General features: G+C 44.6%; 1 protein-coding gene across 4 annotated transcripts in view; it reads right to left on the reverse strand.

Annotated features, from left to right (window-relative positions):
- The window catches only part of LOC139264414 (tudor domain-containing protein 7-like), a 184,458-nt gene extending 172,247 nt beyond the window's left edge, over window positions 1-12,211 (reverse strand). The window contains exons 1-2 of one of the 4 annotated variants that reach the window (XM_070880838.1): window positions 11,877-11,900; window positions 2,996-3,131 (exon numbers count right to left, since the gene is read on the reverse strand). In XM_070880838.1, coding sequence (XP_070736939.1) covers window positions 2,996-2,997 — 2 coding nt within the window. In that variant the 5' untranslated portion in view covers window positions 2,998-3,131; window positions 11,877-11,900. Of the gene's footprint in view, window positions 1-2,995; window positions 3,132-11,876; window positions 11,918-12,122 lie in introns of those variants that run through there. The other 3 variants (XM_070880866.1, XM_070880846.1, XM_070880856.1) reach the window with 3 other exon arrangements.
- Window positions 12,212-25,722: the final 13,511 nt, after the last annotated feature.

The raw sequence follows: 25,722 nt of genomic DNA on the forward strand, positions 1-25,722 counted from the left end.
CCACAAATAAATCTCCCTTGCTCAACTCAGCACCAAAGGGACTGGCAAATTAGATGGAAGTGATCCTGGGAGATAAATGGGACTGGAAGAAAAACAATTGATGGCTTTTCTGACGCCATGTCAAGCAAAGCTCTTTAATATCCCACAATATCTCCATGTACATATCTGCATCCCAATACAAATTTCTTGAATGTATATTACTTCCATCAATGTAAATTTAGAACAAAGACATCTAAATTGAGAACAAATAAAGCTAATTCTATTTCTATTGAGAAAATAAAGCAGCTACGCTCATTCAATCACCACATGAAAAATAGCAGTTTGATTTAACTTCACAAAAGAATTTGTTAAAATGAATCTGGTATGACATTATTTATATTCAGACAACACAATGGACCCAAGTTTCCACATGATTTGCTACTGATTTTTTAGGAGCAACTGGTGGAGAACGGACAATCTTAGAAATCGCAATTTGCCACATTTTCTTTTCTGCAGTTCTAGGCAGTTAGAACAGTTTCACTTTGGAACAGAATTTTTTCTTCAAAAGGGGGCGTGTCCGGCCACTGATGCCTGATTTCAAAGTTTCCACAGTGAAAACGTACTCCAAACTAACTTAGAATGGAGCAAGTGAAAATTTTTGTAGAACTGAAAAACCTTGTCTACACATTAAAAAATCAGGCGCAGGTTACAAATTAGGCGTCCGGAACGAGGTGGGGGGGGAGGGGGGGGGAAGGGAAGTCATTAAATTCTATAATAAATCCTTATTTATACTTATACAAATATTATACAAATAAATCCAACCTGAATAAAAATTTATAAGCAAAGAAAAGATTAAATAAACCATCTTCCTACCTGTGTGAAAGTGCTTCAGCCAGGGAGATTCGTTCCTGCGAGGGGGGGGGGGGGGGGAAAGGAGGCAGCCGTTCGTTCCCGCGGGGGGCGGGGGGGGGGGAGGAGGGGGTGGGGGGAGGAGGAAACCGTTCCCGACGGCGGGCAAGGGGGGGGGGGGGGGTGAGGGAAACGGCTGCCTCAACTTTCTGAGGCTTCCTGCAGCCTTCTCACTGCTGCAAGAAGCCTCAGTACTGATGTGCTGATGGCAATGTGCTTTTATTAAAAAATGTTCAAAAATTAAACAGCTGCAAAGAACTACAAAAATGGCCGAGTGCCAATGTTTCCTTCACACTGCGCGTGCGCGAACGCTCCAACGCGGACACGCAGGGTTGCCAGCAGGAAAAAAACTAATTTAAATGGCACCCGCCCCCTCCCACTTACAAAATCGGCGCGAGTGTAAGCTCCGCCCCCCTGGGCGCCGCGCCAGGCAGACATGGAGCTGCAGGGCGCTCCAGAATCGCACGTTTTTTTTCCGGCGCCGTTTTAGGCGCGAAAAACGGGCGCCCAGCTCGGAGGGGCGCCCGTTTTTTATCGTGTGGAAACTTGGGCCCAATTTGTGCACAGAAGTGGCAGACAATTGTCAGTCAGACAATTTACTTCCATCTGCTCATTAAAATGCTCAAATCTGCACCATTGTAGACCAAGACAACAAACTGCATTTGGGGAATTTCAACAGTTCACAAGACTCCTGCCCTTTTACCTCCCTCCTTCCCACCGTCCAGAGCCCCAAACACTGAGTGAAACAACGATTTATGGTACAGGTACTACTTTCAATTTACTAAACTGCATTTGCAGCTCACGATGCGCCCTCCACTACATTGGGGAGATCAAACGCAGATGGGGTGACCGCTTTGCGGAACACCTTTGTTCAGTCCGCAAGCATGACCCTGAGCTTCCGGCCACCTGTCATTTTAATTCTCCACCCCACTCCGATCTCAGCTTCCTACACTGTTCCAATGAACTTCAACGTAAGCTCGAGAGACAGCATCTTGTCTTTTGAGCAGACACTTTACAGCCCTCTAGACTCAACATTGAGTTCAACAATTTCAAATCATAACCTCTGCCCACATTTTTTTTTCCCAACAGCATCTATTGGTGATGATTATGCAATTCCCATTTACACCTCCTCTACACCCATCTTTTGTTTCTTTATTTGTCCCATCACCATCTCGTTTTGCCTTGCACCATCATCCATTTTGTCATTTAATCTTTCCTGCCTTCCATTCTACCATAGACCCCTTTGCTTCCCCCAACCCCCACTTCCCTACCTCTGTACTTGCTTAAAACCCGTTACATCTAACTTTTTCCTGTTCTGACAACAGGTCATCGACCTGAAACATTAACTCTCTTCCACGCTCCACAGATGCTGCCTGACCTGCTGAGTATTTCCAGCATTTTCTGTTTCTTATCTCAAGATATTTTACCCTGTTTTCAAAACTAGTGCCGAACAGTGCTGCAAATTAAAATTGGAGTATATATAATGCAATATTTTAATGCATAATAAATCGGAAGGGTAGATTAAAATACTTAGGAGCTTCATTCTCTGAATGATGTGTATCCTCTGTATGCAGGAGAAGCAAGCATTAGCTTGTTAACTTCTAAGAAAATCTGACCATCTGACCATGCAGAATTGCTTGCATGATGTTCATCAGTATCACCATCACCTAGAAAGCCCTACGGCCTGTACTAGTTTGTTTGACATGAAATGAAAAGGAAACTAACCATTTAATGCTGTCTCCACCTCCCCGCCCCCCCCCCCACCCCGCCCCCCGCCTGTCCCTGCCAAAAAGATACCGCTGCAACCTCCCCCCCCACCTCCCGCCCGTCCCTGCCAAAAAGATACCCCTGCAAATCCTAATGCGTGAACTGTGGTGCAGAGGATGAGTATCATTCGAAGAATGGAAATAACACAAAGGCAGATGTTCTTTCATTCCACATATTGTAGGAGTATACCAAAGTTGCACAAATTTAGAGCAGATGCTTTCTTTAGGAGCTAGAACATCAGCTGTCCGTACTCATTTGCTAAGATGCTGTCATACACGGAGAGTAAATCTATACAATAACATCTAGTAAATACATGAGAATTGTTCCTGTAGCAACTTACATGTGCAATCAATAGGAACCCAATTGCGAGATGCTCAGAAGCAGCTCTGGAATAACTCCTAACTTGCTCCCCAGGCAGCTTCTCTTGTAACAGTGTAGGATGCACTCAACTACCCATTTCACAATAAATGTGTCCCCTGAAATTGGATGTGGAAAAATTCCAGTTCCTTAAGGATATATGCATTCTTTAAGCAACTAACCAATTCCCTCAAGCACACTGCTTAATCTGTGACAGTGAAACCACATCTTAGCATTCAGTTCAGTTTTAATCACCAAGACATAAAGGAAACATTAATGCATGAAATAAGTGCAGAGAAAAGCAATGATGCTCTTTACCCTTGCAAGCTGGTGATAGAGCATCTTCCGAGTAGAAAAGGTAAGGTTAATTTGAAGCACTGTTTCAAGGTATAGCAAGATACTAGAACAAGGGGTATAGGTTAGTAAAACCGGCGATAAACTTCAGGATAGATGTCAGGAAAACTTAAAGCAAATTGATCAACACTTGGGATAGTCTTCCACTAATTCATGAGACAGTTACATGACATAATACAAGGAGAAGAGGAACAGGTAAGGAGATGCAAACTTCTTTGTTTTAGACAGAAGCTAAGATGGGCCATACCTATCATATGATCAGAGCTGAAGTACAAGAGTGCAACAGAGTCTGAGTGGACAATTTACATTTGATCTCCTTCACTCTCGATAGGCCTTCAACGTTGAGTTGATAAATGCGGAGTGTTGAGACTATCTTGGTTGGGTGGTCCAGAAAGAGATCTTTGGTTGATGTGTTCAGTGCTTTCATGCTTTTCAGACTGAGAGGCTGTTTTCGGGCGTTCGCTCGTCTTCTTGATGATATTAGCTGGCAAGTTCTCAGCGAACTGGCACATACACGGAGACCACGTGCAGGTTGTCATTAGCTGGTATTAACCCACTATCCAGATGGATGGAAACATGAAATGCAAGCAGCATAAAGAACCAACACCTCATCACTGACCCAACAGCAAAGGTCCCTGGCTTCGACTCCCCTCGAAGACAGTGGATAGCGCTCAGCCAAATCCACACAGGGCATGGACAATGCAGCCACCTGGTCCACAACTGGAAGATAAGGGATGACCCGAACTGCAACTATGGCCCTGGAACACATCACATCAAATCAACCTGCGCACTAAGATCTGTTGCAGGAGGTACTTTATTTCCCCACTCAGCATCTCAGGAGGCCATTAAATGGATAGCCAAACTGAACATCCCATTTTTAGCAATTCCCGTCACAAGAAAGTACTAATAACTTGCATGTGTTTGCGGTCAAGGTCTATTGGGTTATAGCCACAAGGAATCCAATCACACTTGCTGTACTCTGTGAGGCTCAGAGAAATGATCCCATGGGGATCAAGGATTTCAGAATCCAGTACATGGAGGCTTAGGATGACTTGTACACTTGGAACTTTGGTCTAATATTGTCATTTCTGGTAACTACCATCTTCTTCCATCCATTTGGGTAGTTCTGTTCCCAACTGTTTTCAGTAGATGGGATATCCCTAGTTTCTGCTCGTTCTTGGCGATAGGACTCGAGGCCCTGGATGCACTTCCTCCACTTTCGGCGGTCGTGGGCCAGGGATTCCCAAGAGTCAGTGGGAATGTTGTACTTTGTCAAGGAGGCTTTGAGGGTGTCCTTGAAAGGTTTCCTCTGCCCACCAAGAGTAGACAGTGGAAGGAGTGTGTGTCAACCCAGGCCACCCTTTCCTTCAACCACAGTCTGCCTCACCTGTGACAGAGACTGTAGGTTCCGCATTGGACTCCCAAGTCACCGGAGAACTCTTATTTAGAGTGAAAGCATATCATAGAAACATAGAAAATAGGTGCAGGAGTAGGCCATTCGGCCCTTCGAGCCTGCACCGCCATTCAATGAGTTCATGACTGAACATGCAACTTCAGTGCCCCATTCCTGCTTTCTCGCCATACCCCTTGATCCCCCTAGTAGTAAGGACTACATCTAACTCCTTTTTGAATATATTTAGTGAATTGGCCTCAACAACTTTCTGTGGTAGAGAATTCCACAGGTTCACCTCTCTCTGGGTGAAGAAGTTTCTCCTCATCTCGGTCCTAAATGCCTTACCCCTTATCCTTAGACTGTGATCCCTGATTCTGGACTTCCCCAACATTGGGAACATTCTTCCTGCATCTAACCTGTCCAAACACGTCAGAATTTTAAATGTTTCGATGAGATCCCCTCTCATTCTTCTGAACTCCAGGGAGTACAAGCCCAGTTGATCCAGTCTTTCTTGATATGTCAGTCCCGCCATCCCAGTAATCAGTCTGGTGAACCTTCGCTGCACTCCCTCAATAGCAAGAATGTCCTTCCTCAAGTTAGGAGACCAAAATTGTACACAATACTCCAGGTGTGGCCTCACCAAGGCCCTGTACAACTGTAGTAACAATTCTCTGCCCCTGTACTCAAATCCCCTCGCTATGAAGACCAACATGCCATTTGCTTTCTTAACCGCCTGCTGTACCTGCATGCCAACCTTCAATGACTGATGTCCCATGACACCCAGGTCTCATTGCACCTCCCCTTTTCCTAATCTGTCACCATTCAGATAATAGTCTGTCTCTCTGTTTTTACTACCAAAGTGGATAACCTCACATTTTACCACATTATACTTCATCTGCCATGCATTTGCCCACTCACCTAACCTATCCAAGTCACTCTGCAGCCTCATAGCATCCTCCTCGCAGCTCACACTGCCACCCAACTTAGTGTCATCCACAAATTTGGAGATACTACAGTTAATCCCCTCATCTAAATCATTAATATACAATGTAAACAGCTAGGGCCCCAGCACAGAACTTTGCGGTACCTCACTAGTCACTGCCTGCCATTCTGAAAAGTACCCATTTACTCCTACTCTTTGCTTCCTGTCTGACAACCAGTTCTCAATCCACGTCAGCACACTACCCCCAATCCCACGTGCTTTAACTTTGCACATTAATCTCTTGTGTGGGACCTTGTCGAACGCCTTCTGAAAGTCCAAATACACCACATCAACTGGTTCTCCCTTGTCCACTCTACTGGAAACATCCTCAAAAAATTCCAGAAGATTTGTCAAGCATGATTTCCCTTTCACAAATCTATGCTAACTTGGACCCATCATGTCACCTCTTTCCAAATGCACTGATATGACATCCTTAATAATTGACTGCATCATTTTACCCACTACCGATGTCAGGCTGACCGGTCTATAATCCCCTGTTTTCTCTCTCCCTCCTTTTTTAAAAAGTGGGGTTACAATGGCTACCCTCCACTCCATAGGAACTGAACCAGAGTCTATGGAATGTTGGAAAATGACTGTCAATGCATCCGCTGTTTCCAAGGCCACCTCCTTAACTACTCTGGGATGCAGTCCATCAGGCCCTGGGTATTTATCGGCCATTATTCAATCCCATCAATTTCCCCAACACAATTTCCCAACTAATAAGGATTTCCCTCAGTTCCTCCTTCTTACAAGACCTTCTGACCCCTTTTATATCCGGAAGGTTGTTTGCGTCCTCCTTAGTGAATACCGAACCAAAGTAGTTGTTCAATTGATCTGCCATTTCTTTGTTCCCCGTTATGACTTCCCCTGATTCTGACTGCAGGGGACCTACATTTGTCTTTACTAACCTTTTTCTCTTTACATATCTATAGAAGCTTTTGCAGTCCGTCTTAATGTTCCCTGCAAGCTTCCTCTCGTACTCTATTTTCCCTGCCCTCATCAAACTCTTTGTCCTCCTCTGCTGAGTTCTAAATTTCTCCCAGTCCCCGGGTTCGCTGCTATTTCTGGCCAATTTGTATGTCACTTCCTTCGCTTTAATACTATCCCTGATTTCCCTTGATAGCCATGGTTGAGCCACCTTCCCTTTTTTATTTTTACGCCAGACAGGGATGTACAATTGTTGTAGTTCATCCATGCGGTCTCTAAATGTCATCCTCAAAACTCCGAGAGACTGCCTATGATGATGTGTTAGACATCCTGGAGAGATGTAGGTTGGACATCTTGGGGAGTTAAAAGTTTAACAGTCGAACTTCTTTGTGAAACAAGATGACATTGAAGTGTCGTAAAACGAATGCATTGTCAGGCTTTCCAAGATATAAACAGGATGACTTTGAAGTATAGTAAAATGAATGCATTGCTTGTTTTCTGAAATGTAAAGTGTCAGTGTAAGGGAATAAGTGTTAGTAATGACATCACCAATGAATGGTTTAGTTTTAGGGTAATAAGACAGGGGCAGCAAGTCTATTTGCTAAAGATAACAGTAAGTAAAGAAAGATTTGTTTAAGGGAAACGGCTGAGGTAAACAATTGCAAATTGTTTTTAGAGGAGTTGGGAAATATATACGTAATTGACATTTTCCTTTGATGTAGTCAAAATATGCTGTATAAAGGAACATGGTTTTTAAACAGTTTGTGAGAGTGTACTTGAAAGATAAAGAAGGAGAAAGATGCATCATTTCCCTTCAGAGACAGCACCATCCTTCATATATCTGATTTACACTCCATATCTAAGCAGTGGTACAAAGCTGAAACCATTTCAAACCAACACCAAACTTGCAGTGTGAATGAACCGTAAAAGTAAAACCAGCATAACAAGACTGCTGAAGGATTCTTTCAACTAATTTCCTGAACAATGCATCAAAAGAAACCTGGCTTGAATATTAGCAAAGAACTCATCGATCCATTCAAGATTGGATGAAGTGAATTGGCATTTAAAATCGGTTTTCTACAACCACTTTAACATAGTGAAATTCTGCAATGGTCTTTGTTAACCAGACACCAGATACCAAGCAGGAGTTTGAGACAGGTTAAGGAAGGTGACTAATGATGCATTTGAAGAAATAGGTTTTGAGGCGGCTTTCAAAAAGGAAGAAGCTCCAGAGTATTGAGATATAAAGACTGTAGGCTCCACCACTATCAATGCTGGAGGAGCAGAGGATGGGAGCTCAGACTTGCATAAAGGTGCGGTAAGGCCACAGAGGAATTTATACACTGTTCCTCCCGAATTTTGAAATTGATGCAAGGGGAAGAAGAGCAGGGGGCATCAGGAGTTGTAAAGGTCAGTGAGGGCAGAGATTATAGATGAGCAGGAGTTAGCACAGAGTCTCTCTCTTTTCGGCAGTCCCTCGTCCTCGGAATCGAGGATGTCTTGCTTCCACACTAATACGAGTGCTCAGTTGACTGATGAGTCCAATGCGGGACCTACAGTCTCTGTCACAGGTGGGACAGACAGTGGTTGGAGGGACAGCGCTCACAGAATAGATAGGATGCAAATGGTAGAATTCTAGGTGAGTTCAAGTTTGTGTAGTGTTTGAACTTGGAAGAAACATAGAAAATAAGTGCAGGAGTAGGCCATTCGGCCCTTCGAGCCTGCACCACCATTCAATATGATCATGGCTGATCATACAACTTCAGTACCGCATTCCTGCTTTCTCTCCATATCCCTTGATCCCTTTAGCCATAAGGACCACATCTAACTCCCTTTTGAATATATCTAACGAACTGGCCTCAACAACTTTCTGTGGTAGAGAATTCCACAGGTTCACAATTCTCTGAGTGAAAAGTTTCTCATCTCGGTCCTAACTGGCTTACCCTTTATCCTTAGACTGTGACCCCTGGTTCTGGACTTCCACAACATCAGGAACATTCTTCCTGCATCTAACCTGTCCAATCCCGTCAGAATTTTATATGTTTCCATGAGATCCCCTCTCATTCTTCTAAATGCCAGTGAATATAAGCCTAGTCGATCCAGTCTTACTTCACATGTCAGCCCTGCCATCCCGGGAATCATTCTGGTGAATTTTCGCTGCACTCCCTCAATAGCAAGAAGGCCAACAAAGAGAGCGTTAGATTAATTAAGCTGGGAGCTGAAGGTGTGGATGAGTTTTGGTCGTGTTGGGGTACGGAAGGGATGAGGTTGGCAATATTGTACACTTGGTTTTGTTGATAACTAGATGGGAGGTTTGAAGCTCAGCTCAGGATCAAACAGGATTCTGAGGCTATATACAATCAGGTTCAACTTCAGAGAGCAGCAGCCAGGAAGCAAGATGGAATTAAGGATTAAGGGACAAAGTTTCTGATCAGAAACAAAAAGGGCTGCTTCATGCCTCAGTTTAACATCTCATCCAAAAGACAGCACCTACAATAATGCACTGAGCTGTCAACCTACATTATGTGTTCAAGTCTTGAAGTGGGGTTTGGACTCATAACCTCTGACCTTGAGGCGTGAGTGTTACACTCAGCTAAGGCTGAAAGATGAGTGTTGTATAGAGGTCAATCTGCTAAAAATATTTAAAGACGAAGGTAACGATACCGTCACTCTCTTGGCATTCACTGGGCTCAGTTTCTGAACTATAAGTAGAGCTACCATCAAATTGCTTCTAGGTTGCTGAAACTCACAGGGAACTGGACGAAACAGATCGCAACTAATGCTTGATACCACAGACAACGAGCTATGACAACTTAGTTTCAAATTTATTCACGGGAAATGCTGTCTTTCAGTTCCAATCGACATCAGGCACCTGAGCATATACTTATATCGAAGAGTGCACACAGTCAACATGCAGCAGCAAGTATCACAGCACGGCATATTACACAATGCTCAAACTGTAGACTTTCACTTTCATTTCTCAGTCAAATACATTCAATTCACCAAAGACGTCCTATCCTAATTTGTAGGTCTCTCCTAGTCCTTTAGGGGCAGGTTTATTTACTCCTGTATCATGGTCTCTTGGAATACCAGGATCAGAAGGGGAAACTAGGGAATGATAAATCTAGCCAGGAAAGGAAACTCTCTATCATGAAGCATTATCAGGCCCCATTAAGTAAGCATTGTCGGGCCTCTCTCCTCTGCCAAAATCACTCACTACTCCAGGACCATCCTGAAATGCAAAGACAACCCCTGCTTCTTCTCCCCTCCCCTCCCCTCCCCCTCACTCTCACTCATCTCCAACAAATGCAATGATTGAGATCATCTGTTCAGCTGCTGCTCCTCCTCCTCCCCACCAAGCCAAACTTCCACCCAGGCTCCCTCCTCTCCTGCCCGTGAACAGTTTCTTTCCTATTTCCCCTCATGCCCTCGCCACGCTAATCTTATCTTTGAAACCCATCTTCTGCTCACCCAACTCCACCCCTGCTGAAGTGTTGACCGCCCAACTTTCCTTCCTGTCTCCCATGCTAGCAGACATTACAAATGGTTCCCACTTCTCAGCTGCACTGTCAACCTTCCTTTTAAATCTGCCATCAACCACCTCCTCAAAAAAACAATCCTTGTCACTTGCATCTTTGCAAACTACTTAATCCCCGTCCCTGGGTACTGTCTCGGGTTGAACCAAACTGTTTGCAACTTTGTCATCCTATTTGATCATGATCTGAGCTTCTAACCCATTAATCTCTCCATCACATTGCTCACTTACCTTCAACTATGTAATATTGCCCACATCGACCCATCTGCTACTGAAATACTCATCCACACCTTTGTTACCACCAGACTCGACTATTCCAATGCTCATCTGACCACCCACCCATCCTGCACACTAAACTTCAACTTATACAAAGCTCTGCTGCATGTATCCTAATCCGCACCATGTCCGCTGACTTACATTGGCCTTCGGTCCCCCAATGCCTCAAATTTAAAAATTCTTATTCTTGTATTTAAATCCTTTCACAGCCTCGCCTCTCCCCATCTCGGTATCTTCCCGCAATACTCCAAAATCTACATGTTCATCGAGCTCTAGCTTCTTGTGCATCCCCCACTTCCTTTTCCCCATCATTGGTGCCCATACCTTCACCTGTCTCAACCCTAAGCTTTGGAAATCCATCCTTGCTCTCCTCTCAAAAACCCTCCTTAAAACCTAACTCTTTGATCACGCTTTAGTTCCCTCTCTTAATATCTCTTCTTCGGCTGTGTGTCAATTTGTCTGATTACACTTCTGTGAAGTGCCTTGGATGGATTTTCCATCTTAAATGCAAGTTATTGTTGTATTATACTTGAGTCGGTCTTCCATCATCTGCTTTGACTCCATCCTCCCACTGACGTTACTGTAAATGCCCCACATTTAACTCGGATACAGACAGCACCACTGTATCAGACGGAGAGACTTTTTGTGTTTCTATGGGCATAGGTGAGCTGTGTCTAAAATGTCTTGACATATGAGTGTGTCTACAGCGGAGTTCAGTTTCCTTTTGAGTATGCACAAATGCAATGAAATCATTGTTTTCATGTAATGCTGCCTCTCTATATCTCAGACCCCGATTGTATTTCCCAATCCAGAGATGTAGCGGTCTCGAAAGCAGGCAGTGCAATATGGCACACAATGTATAAAGCCAAACAGCAGTTACACTGCAGGTAGCTGGATGCAACACCGTTTAAAAAAAGCTATATGTTTGCTGTTCTGTTCTGATGTGCTCAGTATCAACAAAATTCCAGACATTTCTAATCGCAAGATTTTCATAGCCATAATTTTCGGTTACACGAAATCGCGTCTGTCTTTGCAGTTACACTGAGACTTATCTGTGTGTTCCTTTCTCTCTGCAGTCACACGGGGGTCTCGTCGCTATAGTTACTGGGTCTTCTCTTTGATTACACTAGGTCTCTTGGGCGTCTCTCTCGCTCTAGTGTTAACATTGGGTCCACTTTCTGTTTGCTACACTCTCCCCGCTTAAATTTAGAGTCGTGTCACTTTCTCCCTGGTTTCATCAGCACCCCTTACGCCCTTTCCCTGGTTACACCGGCCCTCGCCCCTGGTTCTCTCTATCACTGGGGCTGCTCCGCCGCTTTGCTCCCTGCCTAAGACACGCCTTTTCCCCCTCCCTCTGCCCCGACATATTCCTAACCGGCTCCGCTTCGCCTGCTCACCCAGTTCCTGCATCTCTGCCCGCGGCCCCTCTATCTGTTCGCTGGATTCCTGCCCCCGGTTCCCACAGCACCCCGATGATGAACCCTTCGGCCCCTGGTGCTCATGATCTCATGATCCCTGGACCCCCTGATCTCCCGATCTCCTGATACAGCCCGGGTCGTAGGTCTCCGGGTGCTCCCCGGGCCCTCCTGGTCTCCCGGTGCTCCCCGATCTCCCGGTGCTTCCCCGTCCCCCCCAGTACTCACTGCGATACGCAGTCCTGCGCTCGCGCCGCCGCTCGCTCTCTGACGGTTGGATTCTATCTGTTTTGGAACACCGGCGCGCGCGTGCGCACTCGGCGCCACTCGGGCAATAAATCTGCGCGTGCGCATTGTTAGCCAACCTGGTACCTGCGATTGTTTGCGTGTGCGGTACTACGCGTGCGCACACGTGCCAGGTGCTGGGCGGGTAACAGACAGCAGCGTTCAACTTGAACTTGGATTGCAGTTCCTCAGAATTGTCCTGGAGCTTCCAGGAATTTTTATCTATCCGACACTGCTGCATGCAGCCCAAGAGAAAACTGAACGCGTTTTAAAAATATGGGCAATGTGGGGGGGGTGGGGGGGGGAAAGCTGATAGTCAAGAATCATCCAATCCGAAAACGAAGAGTTGTGTTATTTCCAATTGGCGTGGGAAGACAGTGCGCCTTAAGGATGGACATGTTCGGCGATCAAATCGGGACGTGAGGTGGGAAGAGATGTGATAAAACATCCAGGAATATGTCCAGCCAGAGTTGGCAACTCTAGTTCCAACCATAGCTTAGCCAGGCAGACCCACCTCTGTGTTTCAAAATATGTATAAAACAAAGGCCCAGCAGTTTTAAACAGTGTGCAGCTGAGCCACACAGACCAAAAAAGCTACAAGTTCCATCCCTGATTTGAAGTGGTGATACGTGTATTGCAGTTGACTGCAATCCACTCGAATTAGGATAGGAAAACTCACTATGGTTCGCAAGATCGATTTGGCTACCTTTGGTAGAAATTGCATATGTATGAACGGCTGGTGAGGACAGGATTGGGCTGGCTGTGATATCACTCAGTTGATAATTAGTTCAGCACTTACCATTAAGACTGGCATGTGATAACAGCCACTTGGGCAAGGTACAGAAAGTGTCTGGCATCAGTAGGACTATACCCCAGCCTGAAGTTAACACCTTCAGGAGAGAAAAAGTGAGAAAACATTATTTCCTAAGACTAGACCCCTTACCTCCCTCCATTTTTCCTTTCTCTTACAAGAAAGAAAAGATATCTAAAGCTAGATCTCACTGTTTGACTAAAGATATAGAAATTAAAATGAAGCAGAAAAAGGAGGCTTATGATAAACATCAAGTTTATAATTCAGTAGGGAATTAAGTTGAATACAAAAAGTGCAGAGAACCGAGAAAAGGAAATATGAGGGGCAGTGAGAGCATATGAGAATAAATTAGCGGATAACATAAAAGGGAACGCAAAAGTCTTTTATGAATGTAGGGATAGTAAAAGGGTAGTTAAAGGAAGGATGGGGCAGATTAGGGACCCAATTGGAGATGATCTTGTGGAGGCAGAGAGCACAGCTGAGGTACTAAATCAGTACTTGACATATGGGTAGAAGATGATGATGCCAATGTCACAGTAAAGGAGATAGTAGAGAAATTAGATAGGGTAAAATAGATAATGAGAAGGTATTAAAAGGTTGGTAGTGCTCAAAGTAGAAAAGTCACCTAGTTCAGATGTATGCATTCTAGGTTGCTGAGGGAAGTATTGGTGGAAATTGTAGAGGCTCTGGCCACAATCTTCCAATCCTCCTTAGATATGGGTGTGGTGTCAGGACTGGAGGATTGCAAATGTTGCACCCCTGTTCAAAAAAGGGAAGAGGGATAAACCCGGCAACTACAGGCCAGTTAGCCTAATGATGGTGGTGGGGAAACTTTCAGAGACAATAATCCGGGACAAAATTAATTGGGCACTTGGAAAAATATGGGTTAATAAATTAAAGCCAGCACAGATTTGTTAAAGGCAAATAGTATTTGACTAACTTGATTGAGTTCTTCGATGAAGTAATGGAGAGGGTTCATGAGGGTAGTGCGGTATATATATGGACTTTCAAAAGGCATTTGATAAAGTACCACATAATAGACTTGTTAACAGAATTGAAGCCCATGGGATTAATGGGACAGTGGCTGCATGGATATGAAATTGGTTAAGGGACAGAAAGCAAAGCATAGTGGTGAACGGTTGTTTTTCAGATTGGAGGGAAGTATGCAGTGGTGTCCCCCAAGGATCGATATTAGGACTACTGCTCTTTTTAATATCTATTAATGGCCTGGACTTGGGTATACAGGATATAATTTCAAAGTTTGCAGATGACCTGAAAATCGGAAATGTAGTAAACAATGAAGAGGAAAGTAACAGGCTTTGGGACAGAAGCAGACTGGTGAAATGGGCAGACACATGGCAGATGAAATTTATTGCAGAGGATTGGTAGGAAGAATGAGGAGAAGCAATATAAATTAAATAGTACAATTTTAACGGGGGTGCAGGAACAGAGAGATCTGGAGGTGTATGTACCCAAATCTTTGAAGGTTGCAGGACAAGCTGAGAAATGGTGTTAAAAAGATATACTGGGTCCTTGGCTTTATAAATAGAGGCCTGGAGTACAAAATCATGGAAGTTATGCAAAACCTTTATTAAATACTGGTTAGGCCCCTGCTGGAGTATTGTGGCCACTTCTTGACACCACACTTTAGGAAAGATGGCAAGGCCTTAAGAGAGGGTGCAGAGGAGATTTATTCGAATGGTTCCAGGAATGAAAGATTTAAGTTACGTGGAGAGACAAGACTGCGGTTATTCTCCTTAGAGCAGAGAAGGTTAATAGGAGATTTGACACAGGTGCTCAAAATCATAAAATCATAGAATAGAATGGTTACAGCACAGAAGGAGGCCATTTGACCTATCAAGCCCATGCTGGCTTTCTGCAAGAGCACTTTACTGCCCCGCTCTTTCCCCGTAGCCCTGCAATTTCTTTTCCTTCAGGTACTTACCCAATTCCCTTTTGAAAGCTATGATTGAATCTGGCTCCTCCACCCTTTCTGGCAGTGCATTCCAGATCCTAACCATTCACTGCGTAAAAAATGTTTATCCCCGTCGCCTTTGGTTTTTATGTCAGTCACCTTTTTGTGTCCTCTGGTTCTCGACCATTCTGCCAATGGGAACAGTTTCTCTCTCTCTACTCTGTCCGGACCCCTTTTGAACACCTCTATCAATCTCCTCTCAACATTGTTGCTCTAAGGAGAACAACCCCAGCTTCCCCAATCTATCCACTTAACTGAAGTCCTTCATCCCTGGAACCATTCTTGTAAATCTCCACATCTTCTTTAAGGCCTTCACATCCTTTCTAAAGTGTGGTGCCCAGAATTGGACACAATACTCCAATTGAGGCCGAACCAGAGTTTTATAAAGGTTCATCATAACTTCCTTGCTTTTGTACTCTATGCCTCTATTGATGAAGCCCAGTTTCCTGTCAACTTTTTCAACCACTTTCTCAACCTGCTCTGTCACCATCACTGATTTTTGCACATATACCCCCAGGTCTCTCTGTTCATGCATCCCTTTTAGAATTGTACCCGTTACTTTATATTGCCTCTCCTCGTTCTTCCGACCAAACTCATTAAGGGTTTTGATAGAGTAAATAATGAGAAACTGTTTCCAGTGATAGAAGGGTCGCTATCCAGAGGACACAGATTTAAGGTAAATGGCAAAAGAAGCAGAGGCGACATGAGGGGAATTTTTTTTTGTTATGATCTGGAATGCACTGCCCGAAAAGGTGGTGGAAGCAGATTCAATAACTTTAATAAGAGAATTGGATAAATACTTGAAGGGAGAAAATATACAGAAAATTTATGGGCAAAGAGCAAGGGAGTGGGACTAATTGGATAGCCCTTCAAAGAGCCGGTACCATGATTCGAAGCTGCAGTTTTTTACAACCCCAAGTTCAACATTGCAAGATCACTCCTAATTGATTTATCTCATCTTCCCTCCCACCTCTTTTCAATTTAGGTAATGGCCCTTCACCTAGGTTTCTCAAATTACAAAAAAACTCTTAGCGGTCAGCCAGTATCTATATTGTAGATACAAAATATATTTTGTGAACTCAGTTGGTTCTGGCAGTGAGCAGCTGACCCATACAGATCAGGAAGGTCACGCGTTTGATCCCACTGTTTGCTGAGTTAGCTGATTTCAGCTGGGATGTAAATGGGTGACCAACAGGAAAAGCAATGGTAGTGCAGGGGTCCCCTGTGGTCATCCACCTGGAAAACAGATACACCGCTTTGGGTACTGTTGAGGGGGATGACTTATCAGGAGAGGGCAGCAGCAGTCAAGTTCATGGCACTGTGGGTGGCTCTGCTGCACAGGAGGGCAGGAAAAAGAATGGGAGAGCATTAGTGATAGGAGATTTGATTGTAAGGGGAATAGATAGGCGTTTCTGCGGCTGCAACTGAGACTCCAGGATGGTATGTTGCCTCCCTGGTGCAAGGGTCAAGGATGTCTCGGAGCGGGTGCAGGACATTTTGAAAAGGGAGGGTGAACAGCCAGTTGTCGTGGTGCTTATAGGTACCAACGATATAGGTAAAAAGCGGGATGAGGTCTTACGAGACGAATTTAGGGAGCTAGGAGCTAAATTTAAAAGTAGGATCTCAAAAGTAGTAATCTCACGTGCTAATCAGAATAGGAATCGCAAGATAGCTCAGATGAATACGTGGCTTGAGGAGTGGTGCAGAAGGGAGGGATTCAAATTCCTGGGACATTGGAACCGGTTCTGGGGGAGGTAGGACCAGTACAAACCAGACGGTCTGCACCTGGGCAGGACTGGAACCAATGTCCTAGGGGGAGTGTTTGCTAGTGCTGTTGGGGAGGAGTTAAACGAACATGGCAGGGGGATGGGAACCTATGCAGGGAGACAGAGGGAAATAAAATGGAGGCAGAAGCAAAAGATAGAAAGGAGAATAGTAAAAGTGGAGGGCAGATAAACACAAGGCAAAAAACAAAAAGGGCCACATTACAGCAAAATTCTAAAGGGGCAAAGTGTGTTAAAAAGACAAGCCTGAAGGCTCTGTGCCTCAATGCGAGGAGTATTCGGAATAAGGTGGACGAATTAACTGCGCAGACAGCAGTTAACGGATATGATGTAGTTGGCATCATGGAGACATGGCTCCAGAGTGACCAAGGCTGGGAACTCAACATCCAGGGGTATTCATCATTTAGGAAGGATAGGCAGAGAGGAAAAGGAGGCAGGGTGGCGTTGCTGGTTAAAGAGGAAATTAATGCAATAGTCAGGAGGGACATTAGCCTGGATGATGTGGAATCAGTATGGGTGGAGCTGCGGAATTTCAAAGGGCAGGAAACACTAGTGGGAGTTGTGTACAGAGCACCAAACAGTAGTAGTGAGGTTGGGGACAGCATCAAACAAGAAATAAGGGATGTGTGCAATAAAGGTACAGCAGTTATCATCAGCGACTTTAATCTACATATTGATTGGGCGAACCAAACTGGTAGCAATGCGGTGGAAGAGGATTTCCTGGGGTGTATTAGGGATGGTTTTCTAGACCAATATGTCGAGGAACCAACTAGAGAGCAGGCCATCCTAGACTGGGTGATGTGTAATGAGAAGGAACTAATTAGCAATCTTGTTGTGCAAGGCCCCTTGGGGAAGAGTGACCATAATATGGTAGAATTCTTTATTAAGATGGAGAGTGACACAGTTAACTTGGAAACTAGGGTCCTGAACTTAAGGAAAGGTAACTTCGACGGTATGAGGCGTGAATTGGCTAGAATAGACTGGCCAAAGATACTTAAAGGGTTGACGGTGGACAAGCAATGGAAAACGTTTAAAGATCACATGGATGAACTTCAGCAATTGTACATCCCTGTCTGGAGTAAAAAATAAAACGGGGAAGGTGGCTCAACCATGGCTAACAAGAAAAATTAAGGATAGTGTTAAAGCCAAGGAAGAGGCATATAAATTGGCTAGAAAAAGCAACAAACCTGAGGACTGGGAGAAATTTAGAATTCAACAGAGAAGGACAAAGGGTTTAATTAAGAGGGGGAAAATAGAGTACGAGAGGAAGCTTGCCGGAAACGTAAAAACTGACTGCAAAAGCTTCTATAGATATGTGAAGAGAAAAAGATTAGTGAAGACAAACGTAGGTCCCTTGCAGTCGGATGTGGGTGAATTTATAATGGGGAACAAAGAAATGGCAGACTAATTGAATAAGTACTTTGGTTCTGTCTTCACAAAGGAAGACACAAATAACCTTCCGGATGTACTAGGGGACTGAGAGTCTAGTGAGAAGGAGGAACTGAAGGATATCCTTATTAGGCAGGAAATTGTGTTCGGGAAATTGACAGGATTGAAGGCCGGTAAATCCCCAGGGCCTGATAGTCTACATCCCAGAGTACTTAAGGAAGTGGCCCTAAAAATAGTGGATGCATTGGTGATAATTTTACAGCAGTCTATCGACTCAGAATCCATTCCTATGGACTGGAGGGTTGCTAATGTAACACCACTTTTTAAAAAAGGAAGGAGAGAGAAAACGGGTAATTATAGACCGGTTAGCCTGACATCAGTAGTGGGGAAAATGTTGGAATCAATTATTAAGGATGAAATAGCAGTGCATTTGGAAAGCAGTGATAGGATCGGTGCAAGTCAGCATGGATTTATGAAAGGGAAATCATGCTTGACAAATCTTCTAGAATTTTTTGAGGATGTAACTAGTAGAGTGGACAAGGGAGAACCAGTGGATGTGGTGTATTTGGACTTTCAAAAGGCTTTTGACAAGGTCCCACACAAGGGATTGGTGTGCAAAATCAAAGCACATGGTATTGGGGGTAATGTACTGACGTGGATAGAGAACTGGTTGGCAGATAGGAAGCAGAGAGTCGGGATAAACAGGTCCTTTTCAGAATGGCAGGCAATGACTAGTGGAGTGCCGCAGGGCTCAGTGCTGGGACCCCAGCCCTTTACAATATATATTAATGATTTAGATGATGGAATTGAGTGTAATATCTCCAAGTTTGCTGTTGACACTAAACTGGGTGGCGGTGTGAGGTGTGAGGAGGACGCTAAGAGACTGCAGGGTGACTTGGGCAGGTTAGGCGAGTGGACAAATACATGGCAGATGCAATATAATGTGGATAAATGTGAGGTTATCCACTTTGGGGGCAAAAGCAAGAAGAATATTATCTGAATGGCGGCAGATTAGGAAAAGGGGAGGTGCAACGAGACCTGGGTGTCATGGTTCATCAGTCATTGAAAGTGGGCATGCAGGTACAGCAGGCGGTGAAGAAGGTAAATGGTATGTTGGGCTTCATAGCTAGGGGATTTGAATACAGGAGCAGGGAGGTCTTAATGCAGTTGTACAGGACCTTAGTGAGGCCTCACCTGGAATATTGTGTTCAGTTTTGGTCTCCTAATCTGAGGAAGGACGTTGTTGCTATTGAGGGAGTGCAACGAAGGTTCACTAGACTGATTCCAGGGATGGCTGGAATGTCATATGAGGAGAGACTGGATCAACTGGGCCTTTATGCATTGGAGTTTAGAAGAATGAGAGGGGATCTCATAGAAACGTATAAGATTCTGACGGGACTGGACAGGTTCGATGCGGGAAGAATGTTCCCGATGTTGGGGAAGTCCAGAACCAGGGGACATAATCTTAGGATAAGGGGTAGGCCATTTAGGACTGAGATGAGGAGAAACTTCTTCACTCAGAGAGTTGTTAACCTATGGAATTCCCTGCCGCATAGAGTTGTTGATGCCAGTTCATTGGATATATTCAAGAGGGAGTTAGATATGGCCCTTACGACTCAGGGGATCAAGGGGTATGGAGAGAAAGCAGGAAAAGGGTACTGAGGGAATGATCAGCCACGATCTTATTGAATGGCGGTGCAGGCTCGAAGGGCCGAATGGCCTACTCCTGCACCTATTTTCTCTGTTTCTATGTGACTAGTGGAGTGCTGCAGGGCCCAGTGATGGGACCCCAGCTCTTTACAATATATATTAACGATTTAGATGAAGGAGTTGAGTGTAATATCTCCAAGTTTGCAGATGACACTAAACTGGGTGGTGGTGTGAGCTGTGACGAGGACGTTGAGAGGCTGCAGGGTGACTTGGCCAGGTTAGGTGAGTGGGCAAATGCATGGCAGATGTAGCATAATGTGGATAAATGTGAGGTTATCCATTTTGGGGGCAAAAACACAAAGGCAGAATATTAACTGAATGGTGACAGATTAGGAAAAGGGGAGGTGCAATGAGACCTGGGTGTCATGGTTCATCAGTCACTGAAAGTGGGCATGCAGGTACAGCAGGCGGTAAAGAAGGCAAATGGTATGTTGGCCTTCATAACTAGGGGATTTGAGTATAGGAGCAGGGAGGTCTTATTGCAGTTGTACTGGGCCTTGGTGAGGCCTCACCTGGAATATTATGTTCAGTTTTGGTCTCCTAATCTGAGGAAGGACATTCTTGCTATTGAGCGAGTGCAGCGAAGGTTCACCAGACTGATTCCAGGGATGGCTGGAATGTCATATGAGGAGAGACTGGATCGACTCGGCCTTTATTCACTGGAGTTTAGAAGGATGAGAGGGGATCTCATAGAAACGTATAAGATTCTGACGGGACTGGACAGGTTAGATGCGGGAAAAATGTTCCCGGTATTGGGGAAGTCCAGAACCAGGGGACATAGTCTTAGGATAAGGGGTAGGCCATTTAGGACTGAGATGAGGAGAAACTTCTTCACTCAGAGTTGGTAACCTATGGAATTCCCTGCCGCAGAGAGTTGTTGATGCCAGTTCATTGGATATATTCAAGAGGGAGTTAGATATGGCCCTTATGACTAAGAGGATGAAGGGATATGGAGAGAAAGCAGGAAAGGGGTATTGAGGGAATGATCAGCCATGATCTTATTGAATGGCGATGCATGCTCGAAGGGCCGAATGGCCTACTCCTGAACCTATTTTCTATGTTTCTATGTTGGAGGAATGTGATGATCCAGAGATTGGTGCTGGGACCACTTATTCACCATTTACATAAACGATTTGGACTCGGGAATCGGAAATACAAATTCAAAATTTGTGGATGACACCAAATTGAGGTGTACAGTTAATACTGAGGAGGACTGTGACAAATTACAAGAAAACGGTAACAAACTTGCAGAATGGGTGTGTAAATGGCAAATGAATTTCTATATCGGTAAGTGTGAGGTGGTGCATTTTGGTAGGGGGAAATAAAGAGGCCACATACTCCTTGGAAAATAAGAGTCTACATGGGGTAGAAAAAGAAAGAGATCTATGGGTGCAGATTCACAAATCAATGCAGGTTAACAAGGCCATGAAAATACATACAGAATATGGGGTTTGTTTCTAAAGGAATAGAATTAAATAGCAGTTAAGTCATATTAAACTTGTATAGAACCTTGGTTAGACCACACTTGGAATATTGCACACAGTTCTGGTCTTCATATTACAAAAATATAGAGGCATTAGACAAGTTGCAAAAAAACAATTATAAAAACTTGCATTTCTATAACAACAAGGCACTTTACAGTAACATTATCAAACAAAATTTGATACCAAGCCACATAAGAAGCTATAAGAACAGATTGGTCAAAGATGTAGGTTTTAAGGAGCATCTTAAAGGAGGAAAGGCGGAGAGGTTTAAGGAGGGATTTCTAGAATTTAGGACTGTTACATATGTAATAACTCGATAGATTGAATACTGTAAACTCACTCAGATGCAAACCTGGCTCTACTTTATTCGGGCCCAACTTTATTCGGGCCCAAAGTGCCCACATTACATGGTGGCTTGCTTTATATACCTGGCCCGCCACACACTTGCGTACAGCCCAATGACCTCCGACAGTGGCACCCCCTGGTGGCTAATAACTCCAAGCATACATACATGACAACATCCCCCTTGAAGATCTTCGTATCAGTCTTTTTACAAGTTAACGTGGTCCGGGGCTTTCCGCTCACGAATTGATCGTCTCAGTTCAACTCCAGTTCTGGGCAAGCATTCTGAGTCAATTATGACTGGAGGCTGGGTGGCTGATCTGATGGGAGTGGCAATGACCATGTCAGAGATTGAAAGTCCAGATTCATTGATGACGGCAGAGTCCTCTAATGAATTAATATAGGTTGGTTAGTCACTGATCGTATCTTCCTCAACTTGTATCAGTTCCTCCGTGTGCTGCAGCTTTATCTGCTCAACATGTTTCCTGCATGTTTGCCCATTCTTGAGCATGACAATAAACACTCTGTTACCCTCCTTGGCCGCAACAGTACCGGCGGCCCACTTGGGACCTTGACCATAATTTAGCACATACACAGGATCATTAACAGAGATATCGCTTGACACAGCAGCACGATCATGATACCACTGCTGATTTTGATGTTTTCAACACGATCGTTCAAGTCGGGATGGACGAGAGAGAGCTTGGTCTTGAGACCTCTCTTCATCAATAGTTCAGCAGTCAAGACCCCGGTAAGCGTGTAGGGTCATGTCGTGTAACTAAGCAATATGCATGACAAGCAAGTCTGCAGTGAACCCTGAGTTTCACGTTTCATGCTCTGCTTGATTGTTTGGACAGCACACGCTGCTTGACCATTAGAAGCAGGTTTGAATGATGCTGACCTCAGATGTTTAATACCATTGAGTTTCATGAACTCTTGAAACTCCAGACTTGTGAAGCAAAATCCGTTGCCGCTCACAATGATGTCAGGCAGACCATAAGTAGCAAACATGACATGAAGGCTCTCAATGGTAGCTGTGGATGTACTGGATGACATGATTATACACTCTATCCACTTGGAATATGCATCCACCACAACAAAAAACATCTAACTCAGGAAAGGACCCGCAAAGTCGATGTGGATCCTCGACCATGGTTTGGATGGCCACGACCACAGACTCAGCAGAGATTCCGCTGGTACTTTGCTTAGCTGCATGCAAGTGTTGCACTGATGCACACATTAGTCCAGATCAGAGTCAATTCTAGGCCACCATACGTGAGACCTGGAGATGGCTTTCATCATGACAATACCGGGATGAGTGCTGTGCAGATCGCGTACAAAGTTCTCTCTGCCTTTCTTAGGCATAACAACATGATTACCCCACTGTAAACAATCTGACTGAATGGATAGTTCGTCTTTGCGGCGGTAGTAAGGTTTGTTCTCATCACACATTTCCATAGGTATAGCAGACCAATCACCAATAAGGACACAACGTATTACAACCGATAAAATAGGGTCCTGTTTAGTCTAGGTCCTAACATGTTGAGTGGTGACAGGGGTTCCTTCACTCTCAAAAGCATCCATAACTAACAGTAGATCTGCAGATTGTGGCGTCTCCACCTCCAGTCTGGGCAAAGGCTTAGTGCATCAGCACAATTCTCGGTGCCAGGTCTATGGCGAATGACATAATCATAGGCAGATAATGTCAGTGCCCATCTCTGGATGCAGGACGATGCATTGGTTTTGATACCTTTGTTTTCCGAAAACAATGAAATGAGTGGCTTGTGATCCGTTTTGAGTTCAAAACAAAGACCAAACAGGTACTGATGCATCTTTTTAACCCCATACACGCAGGCTAAAGCTTCTTTTTCTACTATGCTGTAGGCTTTTTCTGCCTTTCACAAACTTTTCGAAGCATATGCAACAGGTTGTAGTTTACCCGACTCATTAGCTTGTTGGAGCATGCAGCCAACCCCATATGATGAAGCATCACAGGCCAATACTAGACGCTTACACAGATCATAATGTACCAGCAACTTGTTAGAGCAAAGCATATTTGTAGCTTTCTCGAAAGCTCTATCTTGAGACACACCCCAAACCCAGTTGTCGCCTTTTCTGAACAGCATGTGCAGTGGCTCTAATAAAGTGCTCAATCTAGGTAAGAAATTACCGAAGTAGTTGAGTAGGCCAAGGAACGAATGCAGCTCCGTCACATTCTGAGGCGTGGGTGCATTTTTGATGGCCTTGGTTTTCGAGTCTGTAGGCCTGATGCCATCAGCAGCAATCTTCCTCCCCAGAAATTAGACTTCTGGTGCCATGAAGACGCACTTCGAACATTTCAGCCTGAGTCCCATTTTGTCCAGACGACGTAGAACCTCTTCCAGGTTGTTCAGGTGTTCGGCGGTGTCACGACCTGTGACCAGAATGTCATCTTGAAACACGATAGTTCTAGGGATGGACTTCAGTAGACTCTCCATGTTCCTCTGAAATATGGCTGCAGCCGAACGAATTCCAAAAGGACACCTGTTGTAGATAAACAGTTCTTTATAATCCCTTTGCTCTCAGAGAACAGCGATATGAGTGGCTTCTGGTCAGTTTCAAGCTCAAACTTGAGGCCAAAGAAGTACTGGTGCATTTTTTTTTACCCCATGAATGCACGCCAGAGCCTCTTTTTCAATCATGCTGCAGGCCCTTTCGGCCTTGGACAAACTCCAGGATGCATAAGTGACCGGTTGCAAAATGCCCGATTCGTTAGCCTGTTGTAACACACACCCGACCCCGTAAGATGACGCATCACAAGCCAGCACTAATCTTTCACAAGGGTTATACAGGACAAGCAGCTTGTTTGAACACAACAGATTTCTAGCTTTCTTAAAGGCAGCCTCTTGTGAATTCCCCCATACCCAGTCATCTCCCTTTTGCAGTAGCGCATGTAGGGGTTCTACCAGGGTGCTTAATCCAGGTAGGAAATTACCGAAACAGTTAAGCAGTTGCAGGAACGACCACAGCTCCGTCATGTCTATGGTCTCGGTGCGTTCTTGATGGTCTCCGTCTTGGCGTCGGCGGGTCTGATTCCGTCTGCTGCGATTCTTCTTCCCAAATTAAAAAGTAGGACCTCAAAAGTAGTAATCTCGGGATTGCTACCAGTGCCACGTGCTAGTCAGAGTAGGAATCGCAGGATAGCGCAGATGAATACATGGCTTGAGCAGTCGTGCAGCAGGGAGGGATTCAAATTCCTGGGGCATTGGAACCAGTTCTGGGGGAGGTGGGACCAGTACAAACCGGACGGTCTGCACCTGGGCAGGACCAGAACCAATGTCCAAGGGAGACATTGCTAGTGCTATTGGGGAGGAGTTAAATTAATATGGCAGGGGGATGGGAACCAATGCAGGGAGACAGAGGGAAACAAAATGGAGACAGAAGCAAAAGACAGAAAGGAGACGAGTAAAAGTGGAGGGCAGAGAAACCCAAGGCAAAAAACAAAAAGGGCCACTGTACAGCAAAATTCTAAAGGGTCAAAGTGTAATAAAAAGGCAAGCCTGAAAGCTCGGTGCCTCAATGCGAGGAGTATTCGGAACCCAGGAGAGGGCTCTAAGCTAGTTAGAGTGGGTGAGAGCGCAGATGAACAGGACCCAAGAAAGAATGCAAAAGGCAGGAGGCAACAGAGCAGAGTAGCACTGGGGTAAGTGTAAACCACAAGGTGATAGGAAGGGACAATATGTATGAATATAAAGGGGCTGTAGGAGGGGTCAAAACTAAAAATCATGGTTTAAAAACTAGTATTAAAACACTCTACCGAAACGCACGCAGCATTCGAAATAAAGTAAATGAGTTGACGGCACAAATCATTACAAATGGGTATGATTGGGTGGCCATTTCAGAAACATGGTTGCAGGGTGGCCAAGACTGGGAATTAAACATACAGGGGTGTCTGACAATTCGGAAGGATAGACAAGAAGGGAAAGGAGGTGGGGTAGCTCTGTTAATAAAGGATGATATCAGGGCAGTTGTGAGAGATGATATTGGTTCCAATGAACAAAATGTTGAA

Source organism: Pristiophorus japonicus, chromosome 1 (genome assembly GCF_044704955.1).
Source record: "Pristiophorus japonicus isolate sPriJap1 chromosome 1, sPriJap1.hap1, whole genome shotgun sequence".
NCBI lineage: Eukaryota > Metazoa > Chordata > Chondrichthyes > Pristiophoridae > Pristiophorus > Pristiophorus japonicus.